Here is a 19204-nt window from a genome sequence, read left to right as displayed (position 1 = left end):
GTATCCTCACCACATAATAAACATTCAGTACCTGGAGGGGATGGAGTGGGTCATGAGGGGTAGCTTTTCCTTCCAAAGTGTTAGGGATGTCCTTCTTAGAGCAAGACCATGATTACTAATTAACTAAAAATTCTAATCCTGGAAATAAATCTGGACCCCATTCATTTGCATTTGAAAGCCATTAACATTTTCTTGATAGGTCAGTAAATAGTTACCAGGGCTTTGGTTGCTTTGGTGGACTGTGCTCCTCTGCTTTTATTGCTAAGCCATCCTTCAGACAGAGAGGGAGCAGCTGCAGGAGGTAATGAGGTATGTTTGTGAACCTTGGGTTCATTTATGTTTGTCTACAAGTGTGTGTGAATTTGTGTGGATCTCTTTTAGTCAAAATACCCTTGTTAATATTTTAAACACAGACAAAGATAAACAATACCAACAATAAATCAAAAATCTTGCACATGCACACACATGGAACAAAATTCTTCTCATTTGTCTTTTTTTCTTAGTGTGTGTATATTCCTCTGAACTAAGGCTGGATCTATAAGCCTGATTGTAGCAAACCCTGTGTGTTTGTGTGTGTTTCTGTGTGAGGTGTGATGAATTATTTAATAGGTTGAGGTAGCAGGCAGAAATTCAGATTCTGGAAATGAGGTAAGGGAAATGAATGAAAGGAGTTAGAATTTGGGAGTGAGATTAGAGGATTTTGAGATATTCCTTCTGAAAGGATATGGAGTTGTGATTGAGAAAAGGCCATTGGAGAACCAATTATAGTCAGAAAACTGAGAACTCTATCACTATGCTTATGAGTTTGGTGCCTCTGTTGATCAATTGCCAAATAATTTTAGGGAACAGTCTGAGGGCATGTGTGTGTAAAATATTGGGATGCATTTATGAGGTGGTGTGCATTGAGGGTAGAGGAGACTTCCTGCAGAATCTGGAAGGAGGTCATAAAGAGAAAGGTAGGGTATTCATCCTGGCAGTCATGTGTGGAGTAGAATGGAAGTGCCCATGCGAAGAGGAGGTGGTGATGGATTATTGTTGTCCCTCACTGATAAAACTTAAAATTAAAAAAAAAAAAAGTTGGATCCTTACTAGTTGCTAGAGGCTAGCTAGACACATGTATTCATTTCTCTTCTGACTGGTTACAGAGGTGGGAAGGGAGAGTTACTCTTGGGGAAAGAGAGAGAAGTTGAGACTAATTCCCACGGGTCTCCCTGAAAAAGGATATCAGTAGGTTCTTGATGCAGGATCTGATCAGTGGCTTTGCTGGGCGAGGAGGACCTCCCAATGTCCAAACTGTCTACAGTCTGTGTCCTGGTGTGGGATGGTAAGTGTATGTCTGTAGGTGTGCAAAGAGGGGGTGAGATGGAGGAAGTCTTTGGTTTGTTGTACTGGGTAGTTCCCTGTGCTACCAGGGACCAAATAAAGTGGTGTACTAAATTTAAGACAGTTAATTGCTATTTCACTCACACTTTCACAAGATGTCAATGATTATTTTTTATTATCAGGCATTCCCTCACAGTAAGTTTTAATGAGCTAATAAAATTACTATAAAAATTGTTCTATAAGCATGGAATAGAAGTAGAAGAAGAAATTTTCCATTTAAAATTGGTTCAGATGGGAGCTGTGGAATGTCATGAGAAATATAAGCCTTTGTACACCTTGGTGCTGGGCTAAAGGAGGAGTTAGCTGTCTCCTAGAGATGATCCCTTTGCTGATCAGATGGGGAAACTAAGTCCCAAAGGGGTTAAGCGGTTTTTCCAAGGTTATACAGCTGGTTAGGGTCAGAGCTGACTCTTAGATCTCTCACTTTGGATGTGATCAGACTAGCAAGAAAAAGCCATTTATTAGCTACCTTTTTCCTTCACAAGCAGCTGGGACATGATAGACCAACCCACTAAATATTGCTCAGCAATTTTTTTTTTTTTTTTTTGAGACGGAGTCTCTCTGTTGCCAGGCTGGAGTGCAGTGGCACGATCTCGGCTCACTGCAACTTCTGCCTCCTGGGTTCAAGCAATTCTCCTGCATCAGCCTCCTGAGTAGCTGGGACTATAGGCATGCTCTACCACACCCAGCTAATTTTTGTACTTTTAGTAGAGACGAGGTTTTACCATGTTGGCCAGGATTGTCTTGATCTATTTTTTTTTTTTTTTTTTTTTTTTTTTTGAGACGGAGTTTCGCTCTTGTTACCCAGGCTGGAGTGCAATGGCGTGATCTCGGCTCACTGCAGCCTCCGCCTCCTGGGTTCAGGCAATTCTCCTGCCTCAGCCTCCTGAGTAGCTGGGACTATAGGCGTGAGCCACCACGCCCAGCTAATTTTTTTGTATTTTTAGTAGAGACGGGGTTTCACCATGTTGACCAGTATGGTCTCGATCTCTGGACCTCGTGATCCACCTGCCTTGGCTTCTGAAAGTGCTGGGATTACAGGTGTGAGCCACTGCGCCCGGCCTGCCTAGCATTTTTGATGAATGGCCGTGGCTTGCTGGGGTCTTCTTTGCAAGTTGTTCTTGGTCTATCTACAATGAATCTTCTTTTCCAATAGATCTCATGCCTTGTGTTAGCAAAGGATTTTAAAAGAATGGCTTAGACCTCCATATACAAATCAAACAATGGCTATAATACCAAAAAGAGGACAAATATCCAGTTTTTCCAAATTAATTTAGATCGCCATTTTAATAATTTGGTTTATCTGTCTACTTTGCCTAAAGAACTGTAACAGTACCAGGACAATGAGCTTTGACAATTATTTGTATATGAAATTATTCAAGAAGAAAAAAATTTCTATTGATTTTGCATGATGTATATATAGTAATAATTCTTTCTTGTTTTTTGTTTTTGTTTGAGATGGGGTTTCACTCTTGTTGCCCAGGCTGGAGTGCAATGGTGCAATCTTGGCTCACTGCAATCTCTGCCTCCTGGGTTCAAGCAATTCTCCTGCTTCAGCCTCTGGAGTAGCTGGGATTACAGGTGCAATTCACCATGCCCAGCTAATTTTTTTGTATTTTTAATAGAGACAGGGTTTCACTATGTAGTAGAGACTGCCCACTATGTTGGGCAGGCTGGTCTCGAACTCCTTACCTCAGGTGATCCACCCACCTTGGCCTCCCAAAGTGCTGGGATTACAGGTGTGAGCCACTGTGCCCAACCTCTTTTTTAAAATTTTACTTTAAGTTCTGGGATACATATGCAGAATAGGCAGGTTTGTTACATAGGTATGCATATGCTGTGGTGGTTTACTAGACCTATCAACCCATCATCTAGGTTTTAGGCCCTATATGCATTAGATATTTGTCCTAATCCTCTCCCTCCTTTTGCCCTTCGTCCCCTGACAGGCCCTGGTGTGTGATGTTCCCCTCCCTGTGTCCGTATGTTCTCACTGTTCAACTCTCACTTATGAGCAATAACTGAGGTGTTTGGTTTTCTGTTCCTGTGTTAGTTTGCTGAGAATGATGGCTTCCAGCTTCATCTATGTCCCTGAAAATGACATGAACTCAATCTTTTTTATGGCTACATAGTATTCCATGACGTATATGTGTTGCGTTTTCTTTATCCAGTCTATCATTGAGGGCCATTTGCATTGGTTCCAAGTCTTTGCTATTGTAAATAGTGCTAAAATAAACATATATGTGCATGTGTCTTTATAATAGAATGATTTATAATGTTTTGGGTATATACCCAATATGAGATTGTTGAGTCAAATTATATTTCTGGTTCTAGATCCTTGAGGAATCACCACACTGTCTTCCACAATGGTTGAACTAATTTACACTCCCACCAACAGTGTAAAAGCATTCCTATATATATAGTAATAATTCTCACATTTCAGTAAGATTTTTTTTTCTGACCAACCTAATTAAAATTGCAACCCTTACCCCAACATTCCTCATTCCCCACCGCCCAACTTTTTCTCCATAGTTCTTATACAGTATAACCTACTATATATTTAATTATTTTGTTTATTGTCTCTTTTTGCTACCCACAAGAACATAAGTTTCATGAAGGCAGGGATTTTTATCTGTTTTGTTCATGGTTATATAGACAGTTTTTGAAAGGATGCTTGGCACTGTAGGGACTTAATAAATAATTCATGAACGAATAAATAAACTGCAAACAGATTTCTTTCTTCCAGAGATAGAGCTTGGATAACTTGCTGATGAATAAATGTGACAAATAAGACACATCAGTAGCTTTTTCTAGGTCTCCCAGATAATTTAAAACAGTGGTGTGGGTCATAAACTTAATGTGGTTTTATTGGATAAAACTACAGTCTCACAGAAAGGCCAAGCTGGTGTACACTGTGGGGCATTATAGCATAGAATATAGAGTAATGGTTAAAAGCCCTGGCTGTGGAGTCCAAAAAGCAGTGTTCAAATTATGGCTTTGTTCCTTATCAGCTGTATGACATCAGGCAAGTTATTTGATGTTTCTGAAGCTTAATTTTTTCATCTGAAAGTGAAGATAGTAGCCATAATTAACTTGCAGTTGTTTTAAAAATTGCATTTGACAAATTATGGAAACCTCTTAGGATATCTGCTCAATTACTGTTAACTATTATTATCATTAACATTAAAATTGCACAATTAGATATTTGTCCTATACAAAAATAATAGTCAAAGATTAAGGACCGATTGCCAAGTAGCAGCTTTTTTTTAAAACATTTTTAAGAGCACTTAACTCTTTTAAAAGCACTTAACCCTATTTAAATTATTTCCTTTTTTATTTGCCTCTTGCCATTTTTCTTGATCTTAGTTTTCCTTCAATTGCATTCCTAACTGAGGTAGGAGGCTTCACCATCAAGGGTTCTATAATGCGGGAAGTAAGGTTCATCTGATAATTCTGGAGATTTTTTTTTTTAAGGTTTAAGGAAATCTTTCTCTTGTATAGCTAGAAAATAGATATTGTTCCATAGAGGAAATAACCATATTTGAATATATGGAGCAAAAGGACTATTGATAAATGGCAAGGAAGTTTTTAAAAAAATACTAATGGTATTTTATTTAAAAGTCATATTTATCTATGCATATTAGTTACCTATTTCAGGGTAACAAATTACCTTACAATTTTGTAGTTTGAAAAAACAAACATTTATTATCTCTTAATTTATGTAGGTCAGAAATATGGGAGTGGGTTAGCTGAGTGGTCCAGATTCAGGGTCTCTCATGTGTCTAGACAAAATGTCAGCCAGGACTGCCATCATGTAAAGGCTTGAATGGGGATGGAGGGTTGCTTTCAAGGGAGCTCACTCAGATGACTCTTAGCAGAAGACCTCAGTACTTTGCTAGAAATTTCCAAAGTCCTGCTTGAGTGTTATGATGGCATGGTAACTGGTTTCTTCAGGAAATGATCTAAGAGAAAGAGCAAGGAGGACGTTGTAATGCGTAGTCTTGGAAGTTAGATGCCATCCCTTCTCCATATTCTATCTGTTGAAAGTGAGTCACTAAATCTGGCTCATCCTCAAAGGGTGGGGTGGTGGAAACTCAGCTTACCTCTTGAAGAGAGGAGTATCAAATAATTTGTGAAATTAAAAACACCTGCCATCTCATGATTTTAAATAACATTGAATTATATTTTACTTCACATATTTACTGAGTGCTGTCTCTATGAATATTCACACTGTCCTCAATCTTTTGCTATTACGTGTAATGCTGTGATGAAAAACCTTTATTTGTGTGTGTGTGTATATATATGTGTGCATATATATATATATATACGTATATATATGTGTGTGTGTATATATATACGTATATATATGTGTGTGTGTGTATGTATATATATGTGTATGTGTGTATATATATATATTCCCAAATGTGTAAATGTATTTATGGGATGAATTTCTATAAATGCAATTGCTGGGTAATGGGTATGAGTAATTTTATAGTTGTTGCCAAGTCTTCATTGAGCATAGGGTGTTTATAGTTTTACCAGCAATTTGTTGTCACATTCTTCATAGTGTCTAACATAATGTGTTAATAAACACTTGGAAAATATTTAAATATTATTATAGAGAGCAGTCTGACATCTCACAACTATTTGCATCCACCAAAGAGGAGATATCATAACTTGGATAGGCATTCTAACTCCTCTTCTTATCAGTGAACATAAGATAGCCCTTTGGTTTATTAGTTAATTTAATTATATCAGGCATGAGAGGTTATTAATCTTTATAGAATTTAACAAGCAAGTTTAATTTTATAGGATATCTTATGAAGCTCTTTGGAATGTGAGATAGTGGAGACAGTCCTGGCAAGAAAGACTAGAATTGGAGTAATTTATTCTAGAAAACACAAGGCAGTCCTCCAAACATTTGATAAAATTCAGCATTCCTTCATGAAAAACTCTTAACAAACTTGGCATAGAAGGACTATACCTCAAAATAATGAAAGCCATATATGATAAACCCATAGCCAAAATCATAGTGAACAGGGAAAAGTTCAGTACAATTGAAAGCATTCCCCCAATAACAGGAACAAGACAAGGATGCCCATTGTCACCACTCATATTCAACATAGTACTGGAAGTCCTAGCTACGGCAATCAGGCAATAGAAGAAAATAACAGGCATCCAAATTGGAAAAGAGGAAGTCAAATTATCTCTGTTCACTGATGATATAATCTGATGCCTAGAAAACCCTAAACCCTCCAAAAGACTCCTAGATTTAATAAATGACTTAAGTAAAGTTTCAGGACGCAAAAATCAATGTACAAAAATTAGTAGCATTTCCATACACCAGTAACAAGCTGAGAACCAAATCAAGAACTCAATCCCATTTACAATAAAAATAAAATAAAATACCTAATAACACATTTGACCAAGGAGGTGATGGATCTCTACAGACAACTATAAAACACTGATGAAATAAATTGTAGATGACACAAATTGGAAAACATCCCATGCTCAAGGATTGGAGGAATCAGTATCATCAAAATGACCATACTGCCCAAAGCAATCTACAGATTCAGTTCAATTGTTATCAAATTACCAATAATATTCTTCACAGGTTTAGAAAAAAAAATTCTAAAATTCATATGGAACCCCAAAAGAGCCTAAGTAGCCCAAGTAATCCTAAGCAAAAGGAATAAAGCTGGAGGTATCACATTACCTGACTTCAAATTGCACTAAAAGACTATAGTGACCCAATAGCACAGTACTGGTATAGAAATAGACATATAGATCAGTAGAAAAAAGTAGAGAACTGAGAAATAAAGCCACATACTTATAATCAACTGATTGTTCACAAAAATATACACTGGGGAAAGGACTCCCTATTCAATAAATGGTACTGGGAAAATTGGAATGTCATATGCAGAAGAATGAAATTGGACCCCTATCTCTCACCATGTACAAAAATTAACTCAAGATGAATTAAAGGCTAAAATTTAACAGCTGAAACTATAAAATTCCTAGAAGAAAATATAGGGAAATCTCTTCTGGACATTGACCTAGACAAAGAACTTATGACTAAGTCCTCAAAAGAAACCATAACAGAAACAAAATTAGACAAATGGGACTTAATGAAACTAAAAAGCTTCTGTACAGTAAAAAATAAACAGACAACCTACAGAATGGGATAAAATATTTGCAAACAATGCATCTGACAAAGGGCTAATACCCAGAATCTATAAGGAACTCAAACAACTCAACAGGAAAAAAACACATAACCCCATTAAAAAGGGGGCAAAGGACAGGAACAGGTATATATATATATTTTTAAATTGTACTTTAGGTTCTGGGGTACATGTGAAGATCATGCAGGATTGTTGCATAGGTACATATATGGCAATGTGGTTTGCTGCCTCTATCCTCCCGTCACCTATATCTGGCATTTCTCCCCATGTTATCTCTCCCCAACCTCCCTACCCCCCACTGTCCCTCCTCGGCCCCCCCCAGCAGACCCCAGTACAGGTATTTTTTTTTAAAGGCATAAAAGTGGTCAAAAAAAAAAAAACATGAAAAAATGCTAACATCACTAATCAGAGAAATGCAAATTAAAACCACAAATGAGATGTCATCTTACAGTGGTCAGAATGGCTATATGCAACAATCTTGCATGTTCTTCACATGTACCCTAAAACCTAAAACTCAATAAAAAAAAAATATGTATATATATATATATCAAAAACAGCAAAATAAAAACCCAACACATACTGGGATGGTGCAGAAAAACAGGAATGCTTATACAATTTTAGTGGGGATGTAAAATAGTACAACCTCTATAGAAAATGGTATGGCGATTTCTCAAAGAACTAAAATTAGAACTGCCCTTCAATCCAGCAGTTCCACTACTGAGTATCTACATACACAAAAAGTAAATTATTTTATCAAGAAGACATCTGTAATTGTGTATTTATTACAACACTGTTCACAATAGCAAAGTTATAAAATCATCTCAAGTGTTCATCAGATGATTGGATTAAAAATGTAGCATACATATATACCACTGAATACTACTCATTCATAAGAATGAAATAATATCTTTATAACAACATGGATTGACCTGAGGCTATTTTTCTGAGTGAAATGACCCAGAAACAGAAAGTAAAAAACTTCATGTTCTCACTTACATATGAGAGCTAAACAGTGAATATATGTGGACATACAGACACTGGAAACTCCAAAAGGTGGAATGGTGGGAGGGGGGTGAAATACTACCTATTGGGTACAATGTATACTCTTTGGGTGATGGGTACACTAAAAGCCCGGTCTTCACCACTATGCAATATAAATCCATGTAACACAATTGCACTTGTTTTCCTAAGTCTATAAAAATTAAAATCAGTACAAAATATTTTTTAAAAGTGAAAAAAATGCTAGTAGGGATATCATAGATCTCCTAGTTCAATTTCTTTCCTTTGTAAATGAGGAAACTGAGAATGAGAAAGCTTAAGTAAATTTTCCAAGGTAATCTAGCTATTTTCAGAATGAAGATTGCAATAAAGAGAATTAACTGGAAATAAGGTCTCCTGAAGATGCTGTATCATTTATGTACCATTCTTACTACTTAAATCTGATAAAAACTCTAAAGCTAATAATTAATTTACAGGAATTGTAAGAAGAGAAGAAACATGTTAGCATGCATAGAGATATAATCAACAAAATTCAGATTGCAGGAAAAATCTACAGAACAAATTGTTAGTTAAAAAATTCATAAAAGATATAAGCCAATTATATATAACTCTTACATCCTCAGGAGAGTAGAACAAATTATAAAAGTTTATCAGATAATGAGAGGAATTTCAAAATTGACTAGATATTTGATGATAGTAAAGAATTATTGTAAACATATTTTAGGTGTGACAATATTTTGTCTTTTCAAAATTTCCTATCTTTTAAAGAAATATACTGAGCATTTTCAGATTAAAGGATATGAGACCTGAAATTTGCTTCAAAATAATTCAGGGGTAGGGAGAAAAGTGGGCAAGAATAAAGACAAAATGAATCAGCCATGAGTTGATAATTTTTAAATTTAGATAATGGGTGCTTGGGAAGTTTGTTATAGTATTGATTCTTTACCTTTAAGCTTTTCCATTGAAAATCTTACTAGTCATATAGTAAATCAAATTCAAATCTAAATTTTTTTCTCTTATTTTTTAGAGATGGCAAGAAAAAAGCTGAAAAAATTTACTACTTTGGAGCTTGTACTCAGTGTTCTTCTGCTTGTATTGTTTATCATCAGTGTTGTTCTAATTGTGCTTTTAGCCAAAGAGTCACTGAAATCAACAGGTAAGGAGTAACTCTGGGGCTCTTTCCATATATTATTCTTTTTGGAGCAAACTTTCATCAATGGCAGGAAAGTAATGCTTTCATGCTCATGTGTGTGTGTGTTTGTTGGGGGGCTGTTATATGTGTGTGTTCTATGTGTTTTGGGCAGCTCAGTAGGTATTCATTGCAGGTTTAAGTTCTGATACTTTGATTTCTCAATTAATGCATTGCAGGATTCCATAATTAACATTTTAAATATATTTTTCAAATTTCATTAAATGACTCTAATTCTGCTTAGAATAGTAATTAACAATACCTTCATGTGAAAGGCAAGCAAGTGAATATATGTGAGACTTCAAAAAATTTGTGGAAAAATAGAAATATAAAAATAGAAAGATAGAGAGTTAAAAATAAAAAAATAAACTTTATTTCTCAATGTGAGCTCCATCAAGTTCAGGACACTTTGTAAAAGATGATACCAGCCATTTAGTTTATCCATAAAGAACTGAGGGTCCTAGGAATTTAACCTTCTTATTGAAGTACTTTTTACATTATTAACTGAAAAAAAATAAGTATCTCTTATAGATTTTTTTAAGATTAGGAAACTAAAATAAGTCAAAAGAAGCCAAGTAAGAATCATAAGATGGATGCCTAAAGATTTCCCATTGAAACTCTTGGAAAATTGCCCTTGTTTGATGATGAAATGAGCAGGATCTTTGTGGTGGTGGAGAAGGACTCTCTATGAAACTTTCCTGGGCATTTTTCTGGTAAAGCTTTGACTAACTTTCTCAAAACACTCCCATAATAAGCATATGTTACTGCTCTTTGGCCCTCCAGAAAGTCAACAAGTAAAATGCCTTGAGCATCCCAAAAAACTGTTGCATGACCTTTGTTCTTGACTGGTCTGCTTTTGCTGTGACTGGGCCACTTTCCCCTCTTGAGGGCCATTGCTTTGTCTTCAGGCTCGTACTGGTAAAGTCACGTTCCATCTCCTGTTACAACTCTTGGAAGAAATACTTCGGGATCTTGAACCTCACTTGTTTAAAATTTCCATTTAAGGTTCTGCTCTTGTTTGCAGCTGATCTGGTTGCAACAATTTTGGCACCCATAGAGTAGAAAGTGTGCTCAACTTTAATTTTTCAGTCAGATTTGTGTAAACTGAAACAACTGAGATGTCTATGGTTTTGACTATTGTTTCTGCTGTTATTTGTCAGTCATTTACATTAGGGCATGACAAAATTAATTTTTTTCTTCACAAATGGATGTGGATGGTCTGCTTCTGTGGGCTTCATCTTCAATATTATATTGGCACTTCTTAAAATAAGTTATTCCTTTGTAAACTGCTGATTTCTTTGGGGGCATTGTCCCCATAAACTTTTTGTAAGTATCAGTGATTTCACCATTTTTCCACCCAAGCTTCTCCATGAGTTTGATGTTCTTGCTTCAATTTTAGCAGAATTAATGTTGCTCTGATAGGTGCTCTTTTCAAATTGATGTCTTATCTTTTCTAATGCCTCAAGCTAGGTCCTATTCAGATATGTTGTAACAATTTACTGTGAGTTTATTTTAGTACCAAAAATATTTGAGATTTATACATAGTTTTTTCATAATGCATATTTTTCATGGACTTATGAAGACCCTCATATAACCGAAGTTTTTTTGTTTATTGAATTTTTATATCCCCAAAAGGAGCTGGATTATGCTGAGTTATCCATGATTTCTTATCTGATTCATCTAGGTGCAACTTCCTAGGAGAACCAGGCAATCAAGGGTCAACCTGTGGCTTTTCTGCCCCTCCTGCCCCATCCCTGGTCACAACAATTTCTACTTTTTGTAGAAAAAATCCCAAAGATTGCTCAACTCTTAAAATTTTGTGATTCTGAGGATGTAACTAAAACCATTATGCAGACATTGGCACAATTTGAATTTGAAACCCCCAATGAAAAGAAAACCAATCAAAAGCCTAACTGCTTTGTCTTAATGTCATTATTAATTTATTGCAGAGTATCTTTAAGAATGCTCACCTCTTATTTTAGGATGCAATAAAAATACCTTTTCTAATTTAGTGGTTTTTAAATCTGAAATCAAAGTTCTCCAGCCCTGAGGTAAGTCCTAGCTGTCAGTTTTTAGACTGGTGGGCTCCCTTTACATCTTTTGTCATATAGGCCTTTGTATTTACAGAAAAATGGCATTGCTCAGAAGCATTCTTTGTCTTAGGGATTGGCTGTTGACTGGGCAAGCAAAGTTGAGGTTTACTATGACTAGGATGGCACTTAGACTGCACATGTTCTGTGTGCCCTTGCTCCTAAGGTTGGAAGTAAAGAATCAGATCAGAGGTCTACAGACTTTACTGTAAAAGATAGTAAATATTTTAGATTTTGTGGGCCATACAAACTCTGCCATAATGACTTAATTTTGCCATTGTAGCACAAAGCAGCTAAAAACAAATGAGTATGTAATGTGTATAATGTGTAATGTGCATGTGTGTAATGTTCCAGTAATACTTTGTTTATAAAACAGGATTCACCTTAATCTGGCCTGAATGCCATAGTTTACTGACCCCTACAGTAAAGGAAGGGTTGTTTCCACCTTCATGAGCTTCTAGTCTAAAGGTGGAGTCCTTCCTCTTGTGCATACTATCTTGTAGGGGAGGGAGTTGGGAGTAGAAGGACATGATGTAGAGATACATCAGAGGTAAATACAGTCTGCAGGAACAAAGTGACATTTTATAAAGTGAATGCACAAATTTTGAGGTCATCAGAGTGACACCCACTCAGTAGTGGAGTTAATTGGAGGTGTTGAGAACTACTGAATGTATGTGAAGTTAAATTTGTCTAATGGTCAGTTTATGTTTGCTTTTGGTATAGCCCCAGATCCTGGGACAACTGGTACTCCAGTTGGGAGTACAGCTGGTTCCACACATCCTAGGACAACTAGTACCCCAGATCCTGGAACAACTGGTTCCACACATTCTGAAACAACAGGCACCCCAGATCGTGGAACATCTGGTACCACTCCTGTTTCTGCTGAATGTCCAGTGGTAAATGAATTGGAACGAATTAATTGCATCCCTGACCAGCCACCAACAAAGGTTTGAGTTATGAATTTTGTTTTCGTTTAAGAATTTATGCAACTTGATAGTTTATTTTTTGGCTTTTGTTTTGTTTTGGTTTTCTTCATTAGTAACTCTCAAGAGAGCTGTTTATGTTGCAGCCATTATGGCTTGGGTAAACTAATCTGTATCCATGTTTGTATGACGGTGCGGCTTCGGGAAACGAAGACCTGGAAAATTCCACTGGGTTGCCAGATTCAGCAAAAAAAGTGCAGTTTCCACCTAAATTCAAATTTCAGAAAAAATTGAATAAACTTTTAGTATAAGTGTGTCCCATGAAAGATTTTGGGCTTACTTGCTAAAAATGTTATTTTATATGTTGTCTTTTATATGGCAACACTCCATGATTACTAGTTCCTTCTGTCTCTGTTCTTGCCCTGTACGTCTCTCCTTCTCCTTCCAGAATTTCCAGAGCTCATCTAAGAGCTACAGTAAAAATTCATACACATTCACAAAACATTATTTTAAATAAGGGCCAAGTTTCAAGAGCTATGTTTTGGAAGGAAGAAGGTAATTAATCTCAGATTAAAGATAGTGCAGATATCTGGGCATTTACTTTAGGCCAGTGTTTCTAGTTTATCGGCTGAAGTCCAGCTGATTATGATGATATAAAGTACTTGGCACATACCCTATGTTTGGTATGCCAAGTTTACAGAAAGTTGATGCACACGCATGTACTTTCCCTGTCATATTGTGCTAGTTACTCAATAGCTCAACTGAGCTATACTCAATAGCTCACTAATTACTTGGAAGTTCACCTAGATTGTCACACCTTCCGTACTTGTCACGCTCCTGCAACACTCCATCTTGTGATTGGATATTGGTGAACTTCAGATACTGCCACAGTAATGTTTCTTTGGTGCTTTATTAAGACCTTTCAATAAAAATTGTGGTATTGAAATTGCAGTTCAATAAATGATCTTTGGCTTTTTTACATGTCATGCCCAAATGAATTACTCTATAATCTTGGCATTTGTTAATTGGCATGCTTTTTTGCTCAGCCAAAGAGAAATAATGGCACTTTCAATGATCCATTTTCTTGTAGAAGGTATAACTTAGGCATTTTGTTGCATGTTTTATGAATCCTGAGAGCTGTATGCTGATCCAGATTGTTGTTGAGAGCTGACATGATGCATAATGATATGTTTGTATGATGTCATACTAAAAAGAATATAGCTGGAAGATAATGGTGGGAAGAAGTTATAAGCACAAAAGGCTAGGCAGAATGTTCTTTTGTTGAAGACACTGCCATATAATTTTATCATTCTTATCTGTCCTCCAAGATTACATGTAAAAGAACTAAAAGAATAAATTTCTCTGCAGATGATTCTTGGTTGTAAATACCATTGTTTCATTCTTCCAATTATGGGAGGGAGTCCTTTTCTAGTACAGAAGGAACTAATGTGTAAAACCACTCTGACACCCTGAGTACCCTTGGGAGACTCTTTTTTGGAGAGAATGGACTCTAGGAGTCCCCTTCATGGATCACTCAATTATCTAACTCTAGTTCAGATCTTTAGTTCTGGGCTTGCAGCTGGTTAGAGGGCATTTTCACTGAATGCCTTCCTATCACATCAGCTGAACTCATTACCTCCTCACCAAATCTGCTTTTCCTTCCAAGCTACCAGATTTCTGTTAGCAGTTCTATTAAGCTTCTTTTTCTTGAGGCAGAAACACCAGAACTTTTGGTTGGCTCATCCCTTCAATCCCTTTGGCCAGTATTTCAAGTATTTTTCTTTAACGGTATTTTTCCAAAAGAGGCATTTCATTTCCATTCTCACTGCCACCCCTAGATCATCATTTCCTCATGTTTGGGTTGCTCTAGGTGCCTCCTGGCATCCCTTCTGAATTCCACTTCTCCCATCCACTTCATTCCACGCAGGATTGGAATTGCCTTTTTTTTTTTTTTTGCTACAGAGTCTTACTCTGTCGCCCAGGCTGGAGTGATGCAATGGCACAATCTCAGCTCACTGCAACCTCTGCCTCCCAGGTTCAAGCAATTCTCCTGCCTCAGTTTCCTGAGTAGCTGGGATTATAGGCGCACACCACTATGCCTGGCTAATTTTTTGTATTTTTAGTGGAGATGGGGTTTTGCCATGTTGGTGAGGCTGGTCTCGAACTCCTGACCTCAAGTGATCCACCCGCTTTGGCCTCCCAAAGTGCTGGGATTACAGGCGTGAGCCACCGCACCCAGCCAGAAATGCTCTTTTTTACATCCAACTTTTGTTATTATTTCTACCCAACTCCAGTACATATAGTGGGTTATTATTGCATGTTGAGTCAAGTTCAAACACTGTCTTCTATCAGACCCTAGTTAACCTCTGTGCCTCTATAGTTTCACTTAGGCTATACTTCTATGCAGATTTTAAAGACAACTCTCTACACTTATTCCTAATCTTTGAATTCTAAAATCCTTCCCACTTCTTCGATGAAGTCTTTTATCCTCAATTCCAGAATTCAGAGTTGAAAGATCCCACTGATGGCAGGAAGCAGGAATATTTAATCAAATTCCAGATATCCAGCTTAGGAAAGAAATGATAGTAATACTTTTAAATGCTTTGATTTTTCAGGGCTTTAAAGTACTTTGTAAACGTGGGAGAGCAGGTTACATGCTTAAAGATAAACCCTCATGCCCTAGGTAAACATTGCAGAGTGGTTAAGCTGAGAGAAATTCACAATGAAGTGTTTTCCAAAGATAACAATAACATTAATGGTAATCTGAATAATTTGAGAGGTTACCATATTTCTTATTCAGAAGCTTTGTCATCTTTTACAGCAAACACATTTGGTAATTATCTATTTATTACTTATTTATTTGGCTTATAATATCCTTTTCCAAATTCCAGTTTGTTATCAATGTGTTTAATGGTTCGTGTTTTATGATATAGCAGGAAAGATACTGCATTTTGCCAAGATCATTGTGAGTCTTCACCCTTAAAATTACTGTTTACACAACATCAGTTAAGAGCCATGTACCCCAGAACTTAAAGTAAAATAAAAACATATTTAAAAAAATAGATTATACTCCTTCACTAATGAAGCTTAAAGGAAAAAAAAAGCCATTAAATGGTGCTAGGAAGAGCGGTGAGCTCAGATAAAAACTTAAAAGTCTTAAAAGCCTTAAGTTTATGTTTGGCACCTTGAAATGATAGTGTAGCCATTGGACAAGTAGGTGAATGTAAGGGGAGCCAGGTTATTGGGTTACTCAGTTCAGGTTTTGCTTCTGGAAAGATCTTTGACTTGATCATTAAGTCACATTTTCTGATAAACTGTTAAATCCTTCTAAATAAAATAAGACAGTGTGTGCTCGGCTAAACATACTCATTAAACAAATGGCTATTGAAAACTATACTAATCTCAAAATATTTTAGAATAGTGATCTCAAAGATTCTGGCAAATGTTCCTCTGAAAATTCACCACAGTCTGATTTGGGGGACTAGAAAGACTGGATCAAAGGAATGGCAAAGGTAGCAACTTTGTTTTAAAAAGTCTTTGCTGTTAGACTTTACCTTGAGGTTAAATGAAGTGGCCAACCTAACAAACTAAACTTGAAAACCTAACTCAGGATGCACATATTATAAAATAGCCTACAATTAAGATTTTTCACTGAGTTAAGACTAATTTTATTCATTCATTTGTTCAAACTTAATGCATATAAAAAGAGCTAGGGAACATTTTGATGAATAGAGGGTGATCTGAAATTCCTTTGTCATCAAATGCTTTTAACTTCTAAAATAGCTGCTCTATTTGAAGATGGGATACTTCGTCTCATTCTACTCATTTTCTTCATGTGGAGACTTTCTGGTTCCACCTTGGTTGTTCACATCAGGTTCTTTTGTGCTGCTATAACATAATACCTGAGACTGGGTAATTTATCTATCTATCTATCTATTTATTTTTTGAGACAGAGTCTCGCTCTGTCCCCAGGCTTGAGTGCAGTGGCGCAATCCTGGCTTACTGCAACCTCCAACTCCCTGGTTCAAGTGATTCTCCTGCCTCAGCCTCCCAAGTAGCTGGGATTACAGGTATGCACCACTGCGCCCAGCTTATTTTTGGATTTTTTTTTTTTTTAGTAGAGACAAGGTTTCATGTTGGCCAGGATGGTCTCAATCTCCTGACCTTGTGATCCACCCATCTCAGCTTCCCAAAATGCTGGGATTACCAGGCATAAGCCACCGTGCCTGGCCTTGGACTAGGTAATTTATCAAACACAGAAATTTACTTCTCACAGTTATGAATGGAGATTGGAAAGAACAAGTACTGGCATCTGGTGAGGACCTTCTTGCTGCATTCTCACATGGTAGCAGGTCTCTCCATCTAGCCCCTTTAGAAGGGCACCTCATTCCCTTTGTCTGGGAGGAGCCCTCAGGGCCTAATCACTTCTCAAACGCTCCACCTGTCAATACTATCATACTGGCAACATCTGAGTTTTGGAGGGGACACATTGCAACCATAGCACCAGCCTAACTAAAATTACTTGAAGTCTTCTATTTTCTTAGACTTCTGTTTTCTTAGAGCACAACTTCTCCATTTGTCTACTGAATTACAAACTACCCAATCTTAGTGGTTTGCAACAACAATTGTTTTATTTTATCGAGTGATTTTTGTAAGTTTGAGAGTCTGGCAGGGTTTGGATGAATGGTTTTTCTTTCCACATAGCATTTACTGGGATTAAATGGTGTGGTGGTATTTAGTTGGTGGCTGATCTGGTCTGTAGGTTTCAAAGTGGCTTTACTTACATGCATGGTACCTTGGTGAACATGGCTGTAAGGCTGATGGCAGCCTCTTCCCCTCCATATAGTCTCAGAGTGTCTCTTGCTACTCTCTCCAGTAGGGTAGCTGAATTTCTTACATGGTGGCTCAGTGCTGCGAGAGACAGAGGTGGAAGCTTCCAGTTCTCTTAAATACCACACCTAAACTGGCATAGCATCACTTTTGCTGCATTTTATTGATCAAATCAGTCTCAGGCTGGCCCAGATTCAGCGGGAACAGCAACAGACTCCACCTGTTGATGCAAAGTGTGTTCGTGATGGCCATTTTAAACAACTGCAGGGGAATGCTTATTTTTTTTTTCAGAGTAGCATAAAGGTTGCTATTAATGGTGAAGGCTGTGGTGAACTGGACAGAACGGAACAGGATAGGGTGGTACAGGTTAGAGGAGTCAGCACTGGGAATAGGGTAGGTAGCAGAGCTAAGTTACTAAGGTCTAATGCGAATTGGAAGGAGCTCCTTCTGTTCCCCTCCAGTGGCAAGAAATGGTTGATGCCACTGACTCACTCAGGCTGACTCTCCCTCAGTCTGGGATCATGTCCTTTTAAGCAGTTTGCATTTCTCCTTGTAACTTTGATTTTTTTTTTTTTCTGAGTGCTGCAGTTGCTGAGGTTTTGATTTTCTTTTTTTTAAATCTTAGATCTTTTGCTTCCTAATGACCTAATGGTTTATGCATTTCAAGGCACCTGTACTCTTATCAGTCAATTATTTTCACCCCACATTGTGGAAAGGCATAGGGAATTACTTCTGAGAAAGTTTCTGGTTGATAACTGATTTCACCTTTAGAATAGGGCAGCAATTTCTCTTTTTTATATAAAAATATGTGAGAAAATATTTTTAAAACTAAAAGGCCCACACGCTTACTACGGAAAATGTGTTAGGAGAGAAAGTGTGACAGATCCCTTTAGGTTTCTTCTGGTTCTTCGCTCTACCCATTACACTGATCAGCATAGCAAGGAACTAGGCCTTTTCTGTTTTCCTGTAACAGTAGGAATCATGGATTATCATTTAGTGGTTTTCATTTTACTACATTTTGTTTGTTTCTCTTTTTGTCTATTTCCCAGGCTCTGTCCCAGAAATTCTGATTTAATTCTTAAGGAGTGGATCCCAGGCCTGCTTATTTTTGTAACTTGCCAGGTGATCCAAATGTGCAGCTAATATTAATAACCGATGGTCTAGGGCAGTGGTTTTCAAACACTGTTCTGTATCACCTAGAGAGCTAAGAAAAACCTCAGCACTCCAGGTTCAGTGAAGGAGGATAGAGCCTGGGCTTTTATACTTTTACTGAATTTTCAAGGTGATTCTGACAGGGACCATAGTTTGAGAGTATAGTAAAATGTGTTTGACACAATGTGCAAAGTTGTACATTTTTCAGCAATTCTGTAGGTTGTCGTGTTGTAAGGGATTTTGGCAAAATATGGAATGTTTTTAGTCTGTATGTTTATATTGTTAGGCATGATGATAATAGTCTTCTTGGTAATCCAGTATATGAAAGCTTGAAAGATAATGACACATTTGGGACTTGATAAAAGATGAGGAGTTGAGAAAATAGGCAGTTCTATATTATTTTCTATTATTTATTTTCACCTTGGTTTTGATTTTTTTCTATATAGCATTAACTTCTTT

The 19204-nt window shown here is 37.0% G+C and overlaps 1 protein-coding gene across 1 annotated transcript in view; it reads left to right on the top strand.

Moving 5' to 3' along the window:
• Nucleotides 1-19204, top strand: part of MGAM (maltase-glucoamylase) — a 253259-nt gene that overhangs the window by 138283 nt on the left and 95772 nt on the right. The window contains exons 4-5 of the mRNA XM_064372824.1: nt 9589-9717; nt 12564-12787. Coding sequence (XP_064228894.1) covers nt 9591-9717; nt 12564-12787 — 351 coding nt within the window. The 5' untranslated portion in view covers nt 9589-9590. The remainder of the gene's footprint in view (nt 1-9588; nt 9718-12563; nt 12788-19204) is intronic.

This window comes from Aotus nancymaae, unplaced genomic scaffold (assembly GCF_030222135.1).
Source record: "Aotus nancymaae isolate 86718 unplaced genomic scaffold, 86718_ANA_hifiasm-v0.15.2.pri h1tg000002l, whole genome shotgun sequence".
In the NCBI taxonomy this organism is placed as follows: domain Eukaryota; kingdom Metazoa; phylum Chordata; class Mammalia; order Primates; family Aotidae; genus Aotus; species Aotus nancymaae.
This window is presented reverse-complemented; position numbering and strand designations above follow the sequence as displayed.